The 21,472-nt window shown below is 59.9% G+C and overlaps 1 protein-coding gene and 1 long non-coding RNA gene across 3 annotated transcripts; one reads left to right on the forward strand and one right to left on the reverse strand.

The window, feature by feature from the left end:
• Positions 1–1,830: 1,830 nt before the first annotated feature.
• WDR46 (WD repeat domain 46) lies at positions 1,831–21,265 on the reverse strand. 2 transcript variants are annotated; one of them, XM_050921033.1, is made up of 17 exons: positions 21,220–21,265; positions 20,644–20,837; positions 17,845–17,991; positions 17,572–17,652; positions 17,282–17,394; positions 16,885–16,972; positions 16,568–16,629; positions 16,081–16,185; positions 15,627–15,777; positions 14,815–14,950; positions 9,787–9,886; positions 7,934–8,087; positions 5,549–5,696; positions 4,882–4,976; positions 4,518–4,613; positions 2,347–2,460; positions 1,831–2,081 (listed from the first exon to the last, which is right to left on the reverse strand). In XM_050921033.1, the coding sequence occupies exons 1-17, from the start codon at positions 21,248–21,250 to the stop codon at positions 1,980–1,982; spliced, it is 1,917 nt and encodes a 638-aa protein (XP_050776990.1). In that variant the 5' UTR covers positions 21,251–21,265; the 3' UTR covers positions 1,831–1,979. The 2 variants fall into 2 exon arrangements, with proteins under 2 accessions (XP_050776990.1, XP_050776989.1); XM_050921032.1 differs by having other exon boundaries at positions 17,806–17,991.
• LOC127033226 (uncharacterized) lies at positions 13,593–14,786 on the forward strand. The gene is made up of 3 exons (XR_007769021.1): positions 13,593–14,341; positions 14,587–14,706; positions 14,768–14,786. It is a non-coding gene; the product is annotated as an uncharacterized LOC127033226 (long non-coding RNA).
• Positions 21,266–21,472: the final 207 nt, after the last annotated feature.

Below are 21,472 nucleotides of genomic sequence, written 5' to 3' on the forward strand. Positions count from 1 at the left end.
GTCCACCGGAGCCGCGCGAGCAGCTACCGCCCACAGGCAGAACTGCGGCAGCTCCACCGGAGCCGCCTGCCGCCCCCTCCGGCAAAACGCCGCCCACCAGTAATCCTTGTGCCCTAGGCGATTGCCTAGGCTGCCGAAATGCAAGCGCCAGCCCTGCGTACAGCTGCCAGCTGAGGCGTTACAGTGAGCGACGCTGACAACGGCGGTCGGGGATTTGTCACCAGCCAAAGGGAACTGAAGAGCTCACCCGCTGTGTGGGGCTCACCCCCTGGCTGGCGGAAAGCCTAAGTCCTTAGCATACGCACGAGCCTCAGCTGGCCCATGACGGGCCAGTGGGTGGATCACTAGCTTCCCTGGGCTGGGCACTGCCAGACATGGGTGGGATGCGAACACTGATGCATGGCCCCTGCGATGTGAGTTTCCCCTGTGCTGCATGGTTAACAAGGGGGGAGGGGGTTAAGTGTGGGCTGCTGGAGGCAGGAAAGAAGCTTCTGGACTGGGATTAAAGAGGAGTTAGAGGGCTCTGGACGGATCCAGATCCACCTGGCTGTAACGTTCCGTTGCCTGTGTTAACTAAAGACTTGCTACGCTGTGTTCCAGACATCTAATAAACCTTTCTGCTTTTACAATACTGGTTGAGAGTCACCTTAGATCAAGGGAGCTGGGGGTGCAGCGCTCCCTTTGGGGGTGCAAGTCTTCCCTGGGTCACTGAGGGGCGTTCACAGCCTGAAGGACGGATGCTGAAGGCTCCAAGGGTCAGCCCAGGAGGTGACGCCCAGCGAGTGTGTGATGCTAAGGGGGCTGATACCCTGAAGGGGTCCCCCAGGACTGTCCCAGAGCCGTGGGAGAGCACGGGGCCTGCACAGCCGTGTCTCAGAGCACAGCCAGTGACGGTTAGGGGCATTGCTAGGAGGCAAAGCCAGCAGTCACCCAACCTGCAGCGAGGAAGCGAACGGGCAGCGTGTCGCCATTCCTGAAGGCAGGCTCTCAACCAGACCGAGGACTCCCTGTGATAAACGGCTCCAGCTCCACAGCATGGTCACACAACAGCTGAATGTGGGCAGGGCGTGTGCACAGCACCCCTGGGGACTCCATGGGGGGCTGGCAGGGGCTGCAGCTCATCCCCAGCAAAGCGGGGACGCTGGGGAGTCATTCGGCTGCCTGGCTGGGGGGTGAGAGTGTAATTGGCTAGATCAGCACCTGTCCCCTCACATTAGGAGAGCAATGGGGGGGGAGTGGCAGAGAGGGAACATGTGTTACACCTGTCACAGAGCCCATGACGAGTTAACCCGTGACCCCACAGCTGGGTGAGGGAGTGAGAGTGCTGGAACTGTGGGGGCAGCACTGGTCCCAGGGCAGGGCAGCCCAGCGGGGTGTGATCTCAGCTCTGGCGGGGGGCAGGATGCACCCTGACAAGGGCCTGGACGTCCCACACACATAGGCTCTGTTCCCCTGCAGAGGTGTAAAACGAACAGGACTCCAGGGGCTGGAACAGAGCCCCCGCTGGTGCTGGTACAGAACCTTCCGCTGACACCCGCAAGCCTTTGAATTTCCACCTCCCTGTGCTCCTGACCTGTTTATCCCCAGCTGGCCGGGTGTGGGTAGCTGCCAGGAGCTCTTCTCCCTCCCCTGTACAGAGCCGCCCGAGCCCCCCAGCCTGCGCTTGGCTACCAGTCACGCTCCCCTCTGCCCCTACACACGGCCCCTGTGCCTCCAGTACCTCCAGTAACCCCTGCCCCCAAACACTCCCTGCTGCACAGAGCCCCCCAAGCCTGCAATCAGCTCTCAGCCATGCCCCCCTCTGCCCCCACCAAACCAGAGAGTCAGGCATAGCCAATGACAACTTTAATACAAAAATGTCAGGGTCCAGTGTAGGTTGAGTGGGGGACCCCACAGCCCCTACCCCGGAGGGGATGGGTAACGCTCGTTACCCCATCGCCCCCATGGGGGGCAATCCCCTCCCCACAGCCTCCCCAAGGCTATTTCCTGAACCGATCCAACGCCGAACTCTGAGCCCGGGGTGCCGCCTTCCGCTCTTGCTCCACCGCCTGCTGCTGCTCCAGGCTCTTCCGGATCTTGGTCTGGGGGGAGGGGGAGCAGGGGTGAGCTGGGGACACCCTGTAAATAGCCCAATGCGGAGGAGCAGCCCTGGGATCCAACCCACACCCCAATTCCCAGCGTAATGGAGCCTGGGGTACAGGGGAGATGCCCCTAGATGTCACTGGCCCAGTCGGACGGGGTAGTTGTGGTGGGGGGCAGGCACATGGGAAGTCCCTGAATGAGACAGGAAGTGGAGAGCTGGCTCTTGGGGGTGGGGGATAAAGCCTGACCCAAGGACGGACGTACCCGCTGCTCTTCGTTTGCCACCTTCCTCTTGCGCTGTAGGAGGCTCCCGGCTGAGCTGCGTCCCTTCAGCTTCCGGCGCGGCTGGAATGCCGGCTTGGCCTGGGGGTCGAAGCCCTGGGGGGTGGGAAGGAGTGAGAGTCCTCCTGTATCCCACAATGCACCATGGTGCCCCCCCCCCGCTCCTGACGTGCCACAGTGACTGTGCCACTGCCTGGTCCCCACTGTCCTACCCGCCCCACTTCCCACAATGCACCACAGTGCCCCCTACGTGACAGCCACGGCACTGCCTGGTCCCCACACCCGCAATGCACCACAGTGACAGCCCCCCCCACTTCCCCCAATGCACCACGGTAGCGCGCCCCCCCCCCCCATGCACCACGGTGCCCCCTGTGTGACAGCCACAGCACTGCCTGGTCCCCACACCCCGCAATGCACCACAGTGTCACCCCCCCCACTTCCCCCAATGCACCACGGTGGTGCCCCCCCCCCACCATGCACCACAGTGCCCCCTGTGTGACAGCCACAGCACTGCCTGGTCCCCACACCCCGCAATGCACCACAGTGTCACCCCCCCACACTTCCCACAATGCACCACAGTGCCCCCTGTGTGACAGCCACAGCACTGCCTGGTCCCCACACCCTGCAATGCACCACAGTGTCACCCCCACTTCCCACAATGCACCACGGTGGTGCTCCCCCCCCCATGCACCACAGTGCCCCCTGTGTGACAGCCACAGCACTGCCTGGTCCCCACACCCCGCAATGCACCACAGTGTCACCCCCCCCCCCCACTTCCCCCAATGCACCATGGTGGTGCGCTCCCCCCTGCATGCACCACAGTGCCCCCTACATGACAGCCACAGCACTGCCTGGTCCCCACACCCCGCAATGCACCACAGTGTCACCCCCCCACGCTTCCCACAATGCTCCACGGTAGCGCGCCCCCCCCCGCCCCCATGCACCACGTTGCCCCCTGTGTGACAGCCACAGCACTGCCTGGTCCCCACACCCCGCAATGCACCACAGTGTCACCCCCCCCACTTCACCCAATGCACCATGGTGGTGCCCCCCCCATGCACCTCGGTGCCCCCTGTGTGACAGCCACAGCACTGCCTGGTGCCCACACCCCGCAATGCACCACAATGACAGCCCCCCACTTCCCACAATGCACCACGGTAGCGCGCCCCCCCCCCGCCCCCATGCACCACGTTGCCCCCTGTGTGACAGCCACAGCACTGCCTGGTCCCCACACCCCGCAATGCACCACAGTGTCACCCCTCGACACTTCCCCCAATGCACCACGGTGGTGCCCCCCCCATGCACCACAGTGCCCCCTGTGTGACAGCCACAGCACTGCCTGGTCCCCACACCCTGCAATGCACCACAGTGTCACCCCCCCCCACTTCCCCTAATGCACCACGGTGGTGCCCCCCCCATGCACCACAGTGCCCCCTGTGTGACAGTCACAGCACTGCCTGGTCCCCACACCCCGCAATGCACCACAGTGTCACCCCCCCCCACTTCCCCCAAGGCACCACGGTGGTGCCCCCCCCCCCATGCACCACAGTGCCCCCTGTGTGACAGCCACAGCACTGCCTGGTCCCCACACCACGCAATGCACCACAGTGTCACCCCCACTTCCCAGAATGCACCATGGTAGCGCCCCCCCCCCCATGCACCACGTTGCCCCCTGTGTGACAGCCACAGCACTGCCTGGTCCCCACACCCTGCAATGCACCACAGTGTCACCCCCCCCCACTTCCCCTAATGCACCATGGTGGTGCCCCCCCCCATGCACCACAGTGCCCCCTGTGTGACAGCCACAGCACTGCCTGGTCCCCACACCACGCAATGCACCACAGTGTCACCCCCACTTCCCAGAATGCACCATGGTAGCGCCCCCCCCCCCATGCACCACGTTGCCCCCTGTGTGACAGCCACAGCACTGCCTGGTCCCCACACCACGCAATGCACCACAGTGTCACCCTCACTTCCCAGAATGCACCATGGTAGCGCCCCCTCCCCCCCCCCCCATGCACCACGTTGCCCCCTGTGTGACAGCCACAGCACTGCCTGGTCCCCACACCCCGCAATGCACCACAGTGTCACCCCCCCACACTTCCCCCAATGCACCACGGTAGCGCCTCCCCCGCCCCCCTGGAGTCACTCACCAGCCGCTGCACTCGCTCGTGGTGCTTCTGCTCCATGGTGATGGCATCCACCTGGCCCAGCTGCCCTGGGTCCAGCGTGATCAGCTCCGACGGGATCTGCCGGGGACCAAGCCGTAAGGGGGGGCCTGGATCACCCAGGCTCCCCCTTCCCACAACACCGCCCCTCCTGACAGTGCCCCCACAGACATCCCAGCTACTGACCCTGCTGTCCCCTCCCCGAAGCCCCAGAGCTCCCTCCCTTAGCATGAGCCCCCTTGGCCCCGGAGCAGTAGCCCACCACTGAGATCCAGCTGCCCCCTAGCTGGGGCTGCATGGGGGGAGCCGGGGGGGCAGGGTTGCACACTGTTTGCAGGGGTGATGTTACCTTCTCCAGCAGGGCCTTGACCTCCCACTCCTGCCGCTGCTTCCGGCTCCGGAAAGGGTTGTTCTCCAGGGCATCGAAATTTGCCTGTCCAGCACCTGGGATGGGGAGAGGAGGGGGGGCGAAGAAGACGACAGGAGGTTAGTGGTGGGGGGAGCCATCCCCCCTCTGCCATGGACACAGCCACACAGCCATGCCAGGACCACGCAGGCTGTAGCAGGGGGCACACAACAGGCATGTCAGCTACTGGGCACAGGGAGGGTTAAGGGGGCATAGTGGGGGGCCACACCTGGTACCAGGAAGCTGGTGACGCTGTGAGGGATGGGGAGTTGGGGGGGGGGCACAATCGGTGGGGGGTCCGTACCTGGCACCAGGTGGCTGGTGACGCCGTGGGGGATGGGGTGGTGGTGGTGGTACAGGGGGACAGTGGGGGTTCCATACCTGGCACCAGGAGGTTGGTGAAGCTGTGGGGGATTGGGGGCTGGTACTGCGGGGGGGGGCTATGGAGGGGTTCCATACCTGGCACCAGGAGGCTGGTGATGCCATGGGGGATTGGGGGCTGGTACTGGGTGGGGGTTGGGGGGGTTGGTACCTGGCACCGTGGGGCTGGTGACACCGTGGGGGATGGGGAGTTGTGCTGGGGGAGTGGGGGCTATGGAGGGGTCCGTACCTGGCACCAGGAGGCTGGTGAAGCCGCTGCCGTGCCCCACGCCCAGCACGTCCTCGAAGGGGCAGAAGCGCAGGCCGTGGGCTGTCCAGGGCAGCGTGTGCGACAGGTAGGGCTTGTGAGGCGGCTGCATGGGCACGTCCCGGTACACCTGGGGGAGGGGGCAGACATGGGGGATTAGTGCCTGCAGCAGGGCCTGGCTCACAGGGGGTGTCAGTGCACAGGGCAGTCAGAGCCACTCCTCAGGTGGTGCCCAGGTTGGAGGTGGGGGACAGATAGGACCCAGGCTCATAAGAACGTCCACACTGCGTCAGAGCAAAGGTCCATCTAGCCCAGTCTCCTGTCTGCTGACAGTGTCTGGTGCCAGGTGCCCCAGAGGGAACGAACCAAACAGGGAATCACCAAGTGATCCATCCCGTGTTGCCCATTCCCAGCTTCTGGCAAACAGAGGCCAGGGACACCATCCCTGCAATCCTGGCTAACAGCCATTGATGGACCTATCCTCCATGAACTTGTCTAGTTCTTTTTTGAACCCTGTTATAGTCTTGGTGTCACAACATCCTCTGGTAAAGAGTTCTGTGAAAAAATACTTAAACCTGCTGCCTATTAATTTCATTTGGTAACTCCTAGTTCTCCACACCAGTCATGATTTTATAGACCTCTATCATATCACCCCTTAGTCGTCTCTCTTTTCCAAGCTGAAAAGTCCCTGTCTTATTAATCTCTCCTCATACGGCAGCTGTTCCAGACCCCTCGTCATTTCTGTTGCCCTTTTCTGAACCGTTTCCAATTCCAATACATCTTGTTTGAGATGGGGTGACCACATTTGCACACAGTATTCAAGATGTGGGTGATGTGATACAGCATGGCCAGAGGGCAGCAGGAGACTGTTAGCAGGGAGCCAGGTTTGTTATAGATTAACTAGAGTCATGAAGCCAATTAGAGCACCAGCAGTCAGGCATGTGATAAACCCCCTGCTTCAGTCAGACAGGGTGGGAGTTGGAGCAGGAAGGTTTGGTTGGAGCAGAGAGCAGTTTGAAGGAGTTGGAGAAGAGAACAGTATTGAAGAGAGACAAAAGGAAAGTTTGGAGGAGTGGTGTGGTGGGCTGAGAAATCCAAGAGAAACCCTAGGTAAGGGGCACCTGGCTTGTGTAGAAGGAGGGCAAGAAGCCCCTTCCCAAGCTGAAGGGCAGGAGAGGGAAGCAGCACAGGGAAAGGAACCGCTAGTTCAAGTGGTTCACCACAAACCTCAGGGCCTCTGGGTTGGGACCTGGAGAAGAGGGCGGGCCCAGGTCCCTCCCTCTCCACTCCCCTCCCCCAAGGACACTAGTGGGGTAATTAAAATACTGATTCAGAGGCAAGCAATGGCGCCCTGAACCTTCCCCAAGGAAGAGAAAGCGCAAGACCCAGCATAACAGTACCGGCAATTTGCCACAGTGACCACAGATTTCTATAGAGGCAGCATGATATTTTCTGTCCTATTATCTGTCCCTTTCTTAATGATTTGCAATGTTCTGTTTGTTTTTTTGGCTGCCGTGGTACATTGAGTGGATGTTTCCAGAGAACTGTCCACAATGACTCCCAGATCTTTCTTGAGTGGTAACAGCTAATTTAGACCCCATCATTGTATAGTTGGGATGATGTTTTCCAAAGTGCATTACTTTGCATTTATCAACAATCAATTTCATCTGCCATTTTGTTGCCCAGTCACCCAGTTTTGCGAGATCCTTTTGTAGCTCTTCACAGTCTGCCTGGGACTTAACTATCTTGAGTAGTTTTGTATCATCTACAAATTTGGCCACTTCACCGTTTACCCCTTTTCCCAGATCATTTATGAATATGTGGAATAGGACTGGGCCCAATACAGACCCCCTGGGGGACACCACTATTTACCTCTCTACAAAGCAGTGCCCAGCTTTTTTGGAAGGGAGTTGGGGGGAAATGGGAAGTGGGTTTGAGCAATCCCCAGTCTGCGGGGGAAGGATGCAGGACAGATGGGGCCCTGCTGAGCCCAGCGAGAGCGGGGGAATGGCCCGGAATACAAGGGCCTCTCCTTTACCTGCGCCACGGCCCCACAGCTACCCCCAGCTGGCTGAAGGCCCAGTGCCGGTGTGTGTGTGGGGAGTAGTGGGGTGTGTGTGCAGGGATGGGGAAGGTGGAATCGTTACCTGCACCACGGCCCCACAGCTACCCCCAGCTGGCTGAAGGCCCAGTGCTGGTGTGTGTGTGGGGAGTAGTGGGGGGTGTGTGTGCAGGGATGGGGAAGGTAGAATCGTTACCTGCACCACGGCCCCACAGCTACCCCCAGCTGGCTGAAGGCCCAGTGCTGGTGTGTGTGTGGGGAGTAGTGGGGGGTGTGTGCAGGGATGGGGAAGGTGGAATCGTTACCTGCACCACTTCCCCACAGGTGGCCGCCAACAGGCCCCGCTGGCTGAAGCTCAGGTGCCCGGCGCCCACAGGCAGCACCAGCGACTGCACGGGCTGATACGCTCGGAGGTCGTAGATGTGCAGCTTCCGGTCCAGCCCTGACGTCGCCATGTACCTGGGGGGGAGACGGGGAGAGACCACAGCATGACACCATCATGTATCTGCTGGGAGGCAGGGCAGACCCACAGTATGACCAACCCTCCCCAGCCCCAACGTCGCCATGTACCTGGGGGGAAGCAGGGGGAGACACACAGTGTGACCCCCCCCTTACAGCATCACCCCCAAGCCCTACCTCCCACTCCAACCCCAGCCCTGACATTGCCATGTACTTGGGGGTAGGCAGGGGGAGACCCACAGCACGACCCCCCCCCCCCCAGCTCCAACGTTGCCATGTATCTGGGGGGAGGTGGGGCAGACCCACAGCATGACACCTCCCCCAGCCCTGACATTGCCATGTACTTGGAGGTAGGCAGGGGGAGACCCACAGCATGACCCCCCCCCCAGTTCCAACGTTGCCATGTATCTGGGGGGAGGTGGGGCAGACCCACAGCATGACACCCCCCCAGTCCTGACATTGTCATGTACCTGGGGGGAGGCACGGAGAGACTCACTGCATGACACACACACCCCAATATCCTGCCCCAGGAAGGTGGGGGGAGATCCACACCGTGACCCTCCCACCCCTTCTCCATATTCCACCCCTGCCCTGATGACATCATTGTCAAGGTAGTATCCCCACTCTGAACCTTAGCATCCAAAAGATGGGGTACCTGCATGAACCCCTCTAAGCTTAATTACTAGCTTAGAAATGATAGAGCTGCCACCACCCAAAAATATAGTGTTTTGGGTCACTTTCTGACTCCCCAAACTCTTCCCTGGGGACCCCAAGACCCAAACCCCTTCGATCTTAACACAAGGAAAGTAAACCCTTTCCCCCGCCGTTGCCTCTCCCAGGCGTCCCCCCCCCGGGTTATCCTGGAGAGACTATACAGATTCAAGATCCGTGAATCTAAAACAAAGAGGAAATTCGCCTTCCCCCTCCTCTTTTCCCCCTCACCACTCCCTGAGAGAGAGACAGATTCCTAACACAGAGAGAAATCAGGCTTTTCCTCCCCGCTTCTCTCCTTCCTCCCACCAATTCCCTGGTGAGTGCAGTCCCCCCCCTCCCCTTGAGTCTTATACAAGGGAAAAATCAATCAGGTTCTTAAAAAGAAAAACTTTTAATAAAAGAAAGAAAAAGTAAAAAATTATCTCTGTAATATCAAGATGAAAAAGTGTTACAGGGTCTTTCAACTTATAGAGACTAGAGAGAATCCTCCCCCCAGCATAATACAAGTTGCAGCTGGAGATACAATCCTTCCAGCAAAATACACATTTGCAATAAAGAAAACAATCAAAAGACTAAACCACCTTTCTAACTAGTACTTATTAAATTGAACAGAAGAGATTTTTTCAGAAAGATTGGAGGAACCTGGATGCATGTCTGGCCTCTCTTAGCCCCCAGAGAGAACAAAGCAAAAACCCAAAAAACACAAATAAAGGCTTCCCTCCACCGAGATTTGAAAATATCTTGTCTCCTGATTGGTCCTCTGGTCAGGTGTTCCAGGTTTACTGAGCTAGTTAACCCTTTACAGGTAAAAGAGACATTAACCCTTAAACATCTGTTTATGGCAATCATGTAGCTGGGGGAAGTGGGGAGGAGACCCCTCCAGCTCCCCTCCTTTTCCCACATGCACCCCTGCAGCCCCTTTTCTCCGCTCACCCCCCTCAGGCCCCCTCCCCCCACAGCAGGGCTGCCCCCACCAGTCACTCACATTCCGGAGCTGTCGACGGCCACAGCCCGGACCCCCCCTCGGTGGCACAACATCCGCACCAGGGGCTCCTTGATGTTGGGGCTCCACAGGGTCACCGTGCCTGGGGACGGGGCACAGAGCAGGAGGAGTTAACGAGGCATCACCCCCCACTGGGCACAAGGGGTTAGCGAGGGGTGGAGGGGATGGACAGAATCAGGCTCACCGCTGGGGGGGTGGGGGGAGAGTGTCACTAAGGGGCAGTCATAGTACTGGGTCTGACTGACCAGGCCAGGCTGCAGGGGCTGGGGGGTGTGTGTGTGGAAGATGCAGCCACGGGTCCCTAGGGCAGAATGGGGCCACGCTGAGCCCAGTGCATGCTGGAAGGTTGATGGAATATCCCTGTCTGAGCTGCCGCCTGCCCCAGTGATGGGCCTGGCTAGGCCAGTGCGCTGGGGCCTGCGGGGCGGGGTGGGGATGACACACTGACACACACACAGAGAGTGAGGGCCCTGGGAGAAACGCTCCTAGCAGTGTGGGGCAGGGGACGATGGCTCTGGGGTGGGATGAGCACAGGGGGGTCTCTCCGTTTCTGTACCCATAGTGCATGATGGTGCTGGCCAGGCTGCGGATTGGTTATAGGGTACAGGGGTGTCAGGGGATTATGGTGGGGCACAGGGAGGTTACAGAAACTGTCAGATGCCTGCATCCTAAGAAAGGGGAAAAAAATCATAGGCAGGAGTTGTAGACCAAGCTGGATAAGCAAGCATCTCAGAGAGGTAATTAAGAAAAAGCAGAAAGCCTACAAGGAGTGGGAGATGGGTGGGATTAGCAAGGAAAGCTACCTTAGTGAGGTCAGAACATGTAGGGATAAAGTGAGAAAGGCCAAAAGCCATGTAGAGTTGGACCTTGCAAAGGAAATTAAAATCAATAGTAAAAGGTTCTATAGCCGTATAAATAGGAAGAAAACAAAGAAAGAAGAAGAAGTGGGACCGCTAAACACTGAGGATGGAATGGAAGTTAAGGATAATGTAGGCATGGCCCAATATCTAAACAAATACTTTGCCTCAGTTTTTAATGAGGAGCTTAGGGATAATGGAAGGATGACAAATGGGAATGAGGATATGGAGATGGATATTACCACATCCAAGGCAGAAGCCAAACTCGAATAGCTTAATGGGATGAAATCGGGGGGCCCAGATAATCTTCATCCAAAAATATTGAAGGAACTGGCACATGAAATTGCAAGCCCATTAGCAAGAATTTTTAACAAATCTGTAAACTCAGGGGTTGTACCGCACGACTGGAGAATTGCTAACATAGTTCCTATTTTTAAGAAAGGGAAAAAAAAGTGATCCGAGTAACTACAGGTCTGTTGGTTTGACATCTGTAGCATGTAAGGTCTTGGAAAAAATTTTGAAGGAGAAAGTAGTTAAGGACATTGAGGTCAACGGTAATTGGGACAAAATACAACATAGTTTTACAAAAGGTAGATCGTGCTAAACCAACCTGATCTCCTTCTTTGAGAAGGTGACAGATTATTTAGACAAAGGAAATGCAGCGGATCTAATTTACTTCGATTTCAGTAAGGCATTTGACACGGTTCCACATAGGGAATTATTAGTCAAATTGGAAAAGATGGGGATCAATATGAAAACTGAAAGGTGGATAAGGAACTGGTTAAAGGGGAGACAACAACGGGTCATACTGAAAGGTGACCTGTCAGGCTAGAAGGAGGTTACTAGTGGAGTTCCTCAGGGATCAGTTTTGGGACCAATCTTTTTTAACCTTTTTATTACTGACCTTGGCACAAAAAGCGGGAATGTGTGAATAAAGTTTGCAGATGACACAAAGCTGGGAGGTATTGCTAACACAGAGAAGGACCGGGATATCATACAGGAAGATCTGGATGACCTTGTAAACTGGAGTAATGGTAATAGGATGAAATTTAATTGTGAAAAGTGCAAGGTCATGCATTTAGGGAGTAATAACAAGAAATTTGGTTATAAACTGGGGACACATCAGTTGGAAGTAACACAGGAGGAGAAGGACCTCGGAGTATTGGTTGATCACAGGATGACTATGAGCCGCCAATGTGATATGGTCGTTAAAAAAGCTAATGCGGTTTTAGGATGCATCAGGCGAGGGATTTCCAGCAAAGATAAGGAGGTGTTAATACAATTATATAAGGCACTGGTGAGACCTCATCTGGAATACTGTGTGCAGTTCTGGTCTCCCATGTTTAAGAAGGATGAATTCAAACTGGAACAGGTACAGAGAAGGGCTACTAGGATGATCCGAGGAACGGAAAACGTGTCTTATGAAAGGAGACTCAAAGAGCTTAGCTTGTTTAGCCTAACCAAAAGAAGGTTGAGGGCGGATATGATTGCTCTCTATAAATATATCAGAGGAATAAATATTAGAGAGGGAGAGGAATTATTTAAGCTTAGTACCAATGTGGACACAAGAACAAATGGGTATAAACTGGATACTAGGAAGTTTAGATTTGAACTTAGACGAAGGTTTCTAACCATTAGAGGAGTGAAGTTCTGGACCAGCCTTCCAAGGGGAGTAGTGGGGGCAAAAGACCTATCTGGCTTTAAGACTAAGCTTGATAAGTTTATGGAGGGAATGGTATGATGGGATAGCCTAATTTTGCCAATTAATTTGGCAATTGATCTTTGATTGTCAGGGGATGGGATGTTAGATGGCGGGGATCTGAGTTACTACAGAGAATTCTTTCCTGGGTGCTGGCTGGTGAGTCTTGCCCACATGCTCAGGGTTTAGCTGATCGCCATATTTTGGGTCGGGAAGGAATTTTCCTCCAGGGCAGATTGGCAGAGGCCCTGGAGGTTTTTCACCTTCCTCTGCAGCATGGGGCACAGGTCACTCGCTGGAGGATTCTCTGCAGCTTGAGGTCTTCAGACCATGATTTCAGGACTTCAGTAACTCAGCCATAGGTTAAGGGTTTGTTATAGAAGTGGATGGGTGAGATTCTGTGGCCTGCTTGTGCAGGAGGTCAGACTAGATGATCATAATGGTCCCTTCTGACCTTAAAGTCTATGAGGTCTCACCGTTGCTCTGCCCCTGGTGGACAAGGGTGGTGACTGGGCGGGTGGTTGGTTGGTTATGGGGTATGGGGGAGTAGCAATGGGGCTGGGGGCAGTGGTGGGGTTGGGTTGGGCGTAGCAGTGGGATTGGGTCAGAGTTGGGGGTAGCGGTGGGTCAGGTTGACGGGGTAGCAGTGGGTTTGGAGTGGGGATGAGGTTGGGGGATAGCAGTGGGGGTTGGGGGTAGTGGTAGGTTTGGAGTGGGGATGGGGTTGGGGGATAGCAGTAGGGGTTGGGGGTAGTGGTAGGTTTGGAGTGGGGATGGGGTTGGGGGAAGAGCTGGGCACAGCAGTGGGGGTGGGGGGTAGCAGTGGGTTTGGGGCGGGGTTGGCGGAAGAGTCGGGGTTAGCAGTGGGGTTGGTGGTAATGGTGGGGTCGGGTTGGTGGTAGCAGTGGGGTTGGGGGTAGTGGTGGGGTCAGGTTGGGGGGGAGCAGTGGGTTTGGGGCGGAGTTGGGTTTAGCAGTGGGTTTGGGGTGGGAACAGGGTTGGGGGAAGAGTTGGGGGTAGCAGTGGGGGTTGGGTGTAGCAGAGGGTTTGAAGTGGGGACAGGGTCGGGGGAAGAGTTGGGGGTAGCAGTGTGGGGTTGGGTGTAGCAGAGGGTTTGGAGTGGGGACAGGGTCGGGGGAAGAGTTGGGGGTAGCAGTGTGGGGTTGGGTGTAGCAGAGGGTTTGGAGTGGGGACAGGGTCGGGGGAAGAGTTGGGGGTAGCAGTGTGGGGTTGGGTGTAGCAGAGGGTTTGGAGTGGGGACAGGGTCGGGGGAAGAGTTGGGGGTAGCAGTGTGGGGTTGGGTGTAGCAGAGGGTTTGGAGTGGGGACGGGGGGTAGTGGTGGGTTTGGGGCAGGGGAAGAGTTGGGGGTAGCCGTGGGTTTGGAGCGGGGACAGGGTTGGGGGAAGAATTGGGGTACCAGTAGGGGTGGGGGGTAGCAGTGGGTTTGGAGCAGGGATGGGGTTGGGGGAAGAGTTGGGGTACCAGTGGGTTTGGAGTGGGGACGGGGTTGGGGGTAGCAGTGGGTTTGGGGCAGGGTCGGGTTTGGGGGTAGCAGTGGGCTTGGGGCAGGGTCGGGGGAAGAGCTGGGGGCAGCAGTGGGGGTTGGGGTAGCAGTGGGATTGGGGCGGGGTTGGGGGAAGAGTTGGGGGTAGCAGTGGGGTTGGTGGTAATGATGGGGTTGGGTTGGTGGTAGCAGTGGGGTTGGGGATAGTGGTGGGGTCGGGTTAGGGGGTAGCAGTGGGTTTGGAGTGGGGACGGGGTTGGGGGAAGAGTTGGGGGTAGCAGTAGGAGTTGGGGGTAGTGGGGTTGGAGTGGGGACAGGGTTGGGGGTAGCGGTGGGTTTGGAGCGGGGTTGGGGGAAGAGTTAGGGGGTAGCAGTGGGGTCAGGGGTAATGGTGAGGTCTGGCTGGGGGTAGCTGTGGGTTTGGAGTGGGGACGGGGTTAGGGGAAGAGTTAGGGGTAGCAGTGGGGTTGGGGGTAGTGGGGACGGGGTTAGGGGAAGAGTTAGGGGTAGCAGTGGGGTTGGGGGTAGTGGGGACGGGGTTGGGGGTAGCAGTGGGCTTGGGGCAGGGTCGGGGGAAGAGCTGGGGGCAGCAGTGGGGGTTGGGGTAGCGGCGGGGTTGGGGGAAGAGTTGTGGGTAGCAGTGGGGTTGGTGGTAATGATGGGGTTGGGTTGGTGGTAGCAGTGGGGTTAGGGATAGTGGTGGGGTCGGGTTAGGGGGTAGCAGTGGATTTGGAGTGGGGTTGGGGGAAGAGTTGAGGGGTAGCAGTGGGGTCGGGGGTAGTGGTGAGGTCTGGCTGGGGGTAGCTGTGGGTTTGGAGTGGGGACGGGGTTGGGGGGAAGAGTTAGGGGTAGCAGTGGAGGCTGGGGGTAGCGGTGGGTTTGGAGCGGGGTTGGGGGAAGAGTTGGGGGGTAACAGTGGGGGTTGGGGGTAGCCGTGGGGCGGTCTCACCGTTGCTGTGTCCCAGGTGGATGATGGCATTGGCTGGGTTCTGTCCCATCACGCCCAGGCGTCCCCCCCGGGTGCAGATGGTGGCAACCTCCTTCCCCACTGAGATGTCCAGGTACTGCAGGAACCCCGTCTCGCTCTGCACAGAGCACGAGGGATCAGTGGGGCACCGGCCCCTAAGCCCTGGCGCCCAAGCCCACTCCTGGCTTTACCACATTGGCCAGCAGGAGCCCTGGTGTCCAGGCCCCCCTCTTTTGCTGTGGTGGGCAGCAGGAACCCTGGCATCTGGACCCCCCTGCAGCAGGAACCCCCCATTCGCTGTGGTGGCCAGCAGGACACACACACCCCCATTCGCTGTGGTGGCCAGCAGGAAGTAGAGGGGCAGGAACTCCATGCGCAGGACACCCCCCGCATCCCGCGGTGGCGAGCAGGACCCCCTCGCCACACACAAACACACAGCGGTGGCCAGTAGGACCCCCCTTCCCTCCCCCCACCCCACTCATGGCAGCGGAGAGCAGGAAGTGGTAGGGTAGAACTCCATGCACAGGACCCCCGACCCCCACGGTGGCCAGCAGGACCCCCCCCACACACACACACTCACGGCAGTGGCCAGCAGGACCCCCCCCACACACACACTCACGGCAGTGGCCAGCAGGACCCCCCCCACACACACACTCACGGCAGTGGCCAGCAGGAAGTGGTAGGGCAGAACTCCATGCCCAGGACCCCCGACCCCCACGGTGGCCAGCAGGACCCCCCACACACACACACTCATGGCAGTGGCCAGCAGGACCCCCCCACACACACACACTCACGGCAGTGGCCAGCAGGAAGTGGTAGGGCAGGAACTCCATGCGCAGGACCCCGTTGAAGCGTTTCAGGCAGTTCAGCTCCACGCCCTGGTTGTCGTAGACGTAGAGCCAGCGCCGCTGGGCCACTGCGAACATATTCTCTGTGTGTAGCCACCTGGGGACAGGGGGGACACCACAATGTGTCCCATTGCACGACTCAGCCAAAGCGCAACTTGCCAAACACTGCCTGTGCAACATGCCCCCTCGTGCAACCCAACCAACCTCCCTGGCCACAGACGGGCAGGGACGTGCACACTCACGTTCCTGATGCACGCCCACAGGTGCGATGGGCACGTCCTGTTGATGCACCATTACACCTGCAGGGAGCAGCGGATGCAGGGCCCCCCCCCCCCAACTCCTCCGTGTTGCACACCCCTGGTGGCCCATCCATGTCACACACCCCTAGTCACACACTCACGTGACATCAGTGACTGTCTCCATGATGTTGATCTCACACAGCAGTGACTTGGTTTGCCAGTCCAGGGCTGCCACGTGGCCCCGCCGGCCCCCCAGCAGCAGGTGCCTGCGGGGGGAGATGGGAGGGGTAAGGGGAGCAGCTGGGGAACCCCCCAGCCATGCACCAGGGTCCTGGCCTGGGGAGACTCATCTTCTAACACACACAATCCAGTCTCTGTATATCTCCAGACCTGCCCCTCTGGGACCCCGCTAGGACCCACAGAGCAGCTCAGGGGAGGCCTGTGGGGTCAGGGGTCCCTGACGCAGACCTTCCACCCCACAGGAGAACCCAGTCGGGCCCTGCCTCTCAAACCGCACCCTAGAAGACCTGCCACCTAGGTACAGCCGACCAGCCCCCACACCTTCCCCACTGATTCCCACCTGCCCCATGGGTCCCCCTCCCTCATACTCTCCCTGCACATGCTCCTCCCTGCCCACGCCCCACTCACCGGCCAGGTCGGGTATAATCCATCCTGTAGGGGCCAAACTGGTTCAGTGTCAGCTCAAAGTGCTATGGGGGGAGAGACCTGGTTAGACACTAACCCCAACCCCGGGTGAACTCCCCAGAGACGCTGCCCCGGGATCCTCCTACTGACCCCCCGCACCACTGAGATGCTGCCCAAGGATACCGAGAAAGGCTCTCCCCCTCCCAATACTGCCCACTGACCGCCGCCATATCCTAGGGATGACCCCTCCCCCTGCCATTCCCCCCACCTCACAACACACATGCACCCCCCCCCCCCCGGCGCCTGGGGGCGTCTCTGACCTTGGTGGCGCTGGCGATGTCGGCGGCCTTGGCGATGTCGGCCTGGGCGATGGTGCAGGTGTCCTCACCGGGGTCCCCCTCCAGGAACCTGTGGGGGTGGGTGGGGGTGAGAGCCAGGAATGGAGCCGGCACTGGTGGGGGAGGGGAGCCGGCCAGGATTGGGGGTGTGTGTGTGGAGCTGGGTGGGGAGGGTCACCTATCCCATCGGGTGGGGGGAGAACCAGCGCGTAGCCCAGCTCAAGCAGCAGCCCTGGGCGGGGGCCCGAAGGGAGGGGATGATGGGGGGCACTGGGGGGAGAACCAGCGCATAGCCCAGCTCAAGCGGCAGCCCTGGGCGGGGGCCCGAAGGGAGGGGGCGATGGGGGTCACGGGGGGGCAGGGGAGAGGAGACACTCACCCTGGCTCCTCGGGAAGCAGCAGCTCCATGCGCGCTGCCTGCTGCACTGCCAGCTCCACCTTCTGCTCCAGCAAGGCCAGATGGTCCCGGAGCCGCTGGCTGGACACCTCTGCCTGGGGGGGTGGATGGACAGACACACAGACGGGGTGAGAGCCACATGTGGCCCTGTTCCTCCTGACCCCCACCACTGGGGGTCAGTAACCATGGGGGACCCCCTCCCAGGGATGACCTTGCCTGGCAACCCCCAGGACCCAGCTGCCCCTCAATTTCCGCCACGCCCCTTGACTCACCAGCTGCGATTTCTGGCCCCGCTGGAATTTCTTCACCTTGTGCTGAGGGAGGGGGGCGGCACCAGGGAATGGGTCCCTCTTCTAGGGAGAGAAAGACAGATGGAGAGTGTGTGTGGGGGGGTCTGCTACAGGCCCCCATCCCCCCAAGAGCCCCAGCAGTACTCCCCTTTGCCGTGCAATCCCCCGGCCCTCGTCCTCCCCCCATGGCCAGCCCCCCAGCATTCCCAACTTTACCCCCGAGATCTGGCCTGCAGCCTCTGACCCGTGCAGCACCTTCCTGGCCTGCAGGCTCCCCTCTGCCCCAGCCCGTGGCCTAGTCTTCTCATTGCGGCGCCTCTTGGCCTTGGAGGGAGCACCTGCGGGGGTGTCCGGCAGGGGGGGCCCTTCCCAGTAGCGCTGCAGCTTCTTGGTCATCTTTTTCTTCGGGGGGCAGGAGAAGAGAAAGCGGTGATGAATCATGGGGGTGAATCAGTTACCCCCAGCTCGCGAGGTGGGGAAATTGGTGAGGGGGTGAGACATGGGGGGAGTCAGTTCCCCCAGCTGGGCGTGGGGGGCAGAGGACACAGACTAAAATGGCCCCCCAACTTGTGGGGAGATACCTGCCTCACAGGGCAGAATAGCCAGGCACTCCCACTGGCCTGATGGGGAGCAGCCCCCACCACGAGGGGCAGAACCACTAGCCACAACACATTATCGTGTGTGGGGGGAACTGCCCTCCAGCCCCCCACCCCGACCAGAGAAAGACTTGCCCCTCTGCGGGGATGGAGCTGCTCCTGCTGTAGCCCCTGGAAGAGGGCCAGCCCTGCCCCCCAGATCACTCCTCGCGGGACACCCCACAGATACAGCCAGCCCCTCCCCCCTGCCCCCAGGTTACTAGATGAGCCATAGAGACCCCACCACCTCATGGACATGGCTGGGGGCAATAAACACCCCCAAACCCTGTAATTGGGTGCTCACCCCCGGCCCGTGTTAGTGACCTGCCCCCTCCCTGCTCATGACATGGGGTAACCACCACCCCCCTGGGGGGAATCCCAGCCCCAGAGACACAGGGTGGGAACTGCCCCCCTCACGTCGAAACCGGCTCCACAGACACAGAGTGGAACTGCACCCACCCCCACGGGGAACCCTGCCCCACAGACACAGGGTGGGAACTGCACCCTCCCATGGGGAATCCCTGCCCCACAGACACAGAGTGGGAACTGCCTCCCCTCATGGGGAATCCCTGCCCCACAGACACAGGGTGGGAACTGCCCCCCCCACGTCGAAACCCGGCTCCACAGACACAGAGTGGGAACTGCATCCCCCCCCCCCGCACGAGGAATCCCTGCCCCACAGACACAGGGTGGGAACTGCTCCCCACAGGGACTCCCCGCCCCACAGACACAGGGTGGGAACTGTCCCCCCCCACGGGGAATCCCCGCCCCACAGACACAGGGTGGGAACTGTACCCTCCCATGGGGAATCCCCGCCCCACAGACACAGAGTGGGAACTGCCCCCCCCACGGAGAATCCCCACCCCACAGACACAGGGTGGGAACTGCCCCCCCCCACGGGGAATCCCCGCCCCACAGACACAGGGTGGGAACTGCCCCCCCCCACGGGGAATCCCCGCCCCACAGACACAGGGTGGGAACTGCCCCCCCAAGGAGAATCTCAGCCCCACAAACAGGGTGGGAACTGCCCCCCCCACGGAGAATCCCCACCCCACAGACACAGGGTGGGAACTGCCCCCCCCCACGGGGAATCCCCGCCCCACAGACACAGGGTGGGAACTGCCCCCCACCCACGGGGAATCCCAGCCCCACAGACACAGGGTGGGAACTGCCCCAGCTCACGGGGAATCCCCGCCCCACAGACACAGGGTGGGAACTGCCCCCCACCCACGGGGAATCCCAGCCCCACAGACACACGGTGGGAACTGCCCCCCACCCACGGGGAATCCCTGCTCCACAGACACAGGGTGGGAACTGTCCCCCCCCAAGGAGAATCTCAGCCCCACAAACAGGGTGGGAACTGCCCCCCCCATGGAGAATCCCCGCCCCACAGACACAGGGTGGGAACTGCCCCCCACCCACGGGGAATCCCCGCCCCACAGACACAGGGTGGGAACTGCCCCGGCCCACGGGTAATCCCCGCCCCACAGACACAGGGTGGGAACTGCCCCCCACCCACGGGGAATCCCCGCCCCACAGACACAGGGTGGGAACTGCCCCGGCCCACGGGTAATCCCCGCCCCACAGACACAGGGTGGGAACTGCCCCGGCCCACGGGGAATCCCAGCCCCACAGACACACGGTGGGAACTGCCCCCCACCCACGGGGAATCCCAGCCCCACAGACACACGGTGGGAACTGCCCCCCACCCACGGGGAATCCCAGCCCCACAGACACACGGTGGGAACTGCCCCCCACCCACGGGGAATCCCAGCCCCACAGACACACGGTGGGAACTGCCCCCCACCCACGGGGAATCCCAGCCCCACAGACACACGGTGGGAACTGCCCCCCACCCACGGGGAATCCCAGCCCCACAGACACACGGTGGGAACTGCCCCCCACCCACGGGGAATCCCAGCCCCACAGACACACGGTGGGAACTGCCCCCCACCCACGGGGAATCCCAGCCCCACAGACATAGGGTGGGAACTGCTCCCCACCCACGGGGAATCCCCGCCCCACAGACACAGGGTGGGAACTGCCCCCCACCCACGGGGAATCCCCGCCCCACAGACACAGAGTGGGAAGTGCCCCCTCCCACGGGGAATCCCCGCCCCACAGACACAGGGTGGGAACTGCTCCCCACCCACGGGGAATCCCGCCCCACAGACACAGAGTGGGAAGTGCCCCCTCCCACGGGGAATCCTCGCCCCACAGACACAGGGTGGGAACTGCCCCCCACCCACGGGGAATCCCAGCCCCACAGACACAGGGTGGGAACTGCCCCCCACCCACGGGGAATCCCGCCCCACAGACACAGAGTGGGAAGTGCCCCCTCCCACGGGGAATCCTCGCCCCACAGATACAGGGTGGGAACTGCCCCCGAGAGCAGGGGGCTCACTGCCCCGGCACTCACCTTCTTCCCTCCCCCGGCTGACCCCCCGTGCGCCCTGCTCCCAGCCACCACCTCCATCCTCAGCGCCTGGACCGCGTGTAGCCTCCAGCTGCGAGCCAGGTTCTTCCGCTCCCGGCCGCCGCACCCAATCATGGAGCGAGGCGACTGAGCCCGCGGCCAATCAACGTGGCGACAACCCGCCCCGTAGTGAAGCCCTAGAGGTGACATCATGGGTGAGGGCAACTCAACGGAGCGAAGGGGTCTGGGCAAAGTCAAGCGGCGGCCATCTTGGATGAGGGCACAGGCCGAGGCCGTCCCTTACAGACCCATTGACAGAGAGGCCAGTGAAATAACCACAGCCCACGTGACAGGGGGACCTCGCCAGGGTCACGCTACGGGGCACAGAGATCCAGCCACCTCTGGGGAGTGGCAGGGGGTTTCACAGATTCCAAAGCCAAAAGGGACATTTGTGGCCATCTAGTCCAATCCTAGGCCAGCAACCAGCCCCACCAAAATCCCTAGTGCAGAATTCGTTTTCGAGAAGCACCCAATCCTCATTTAAAACCCAGCCGTGTCCAAGAATCCACCCCCACCCACCTGTGGAAATTGGTTTAATTACTCTCAGCATTAAAAATTGATGATTTCGGTGTGAGTTCCTGTAACTCCAGCACCAGCCAGTGAATCCTGTTGCCAGACGTTTGATTGGCAAGTAGATACCTACGGAGGCTGTCACCCATTCACCTTGTTAGCCCCACCGCTTGGCCTCCTGGAGCCTAGTGCTGGATGGCCTTTTCCTTCCTCTCTTCCTTCTCACAGCTCCAGCTTATCAACAGCCTCCTGGAATTGTGGG

Source organism: Gopherus flavomarginatus, chromosome 12 (assembly GCF_025201925.1).
Source record: "Gopherus flavomarginatus isolate rGopFla2 chromosome 12, rGopFla2.mat.asm, whole genome shotgun sequence".
Lineage (NCBI taxonomy): Eukaryota > Metazoa > Chordata > Testudines > Testudinidae > Gopherus > Gopherus flavomarginatus.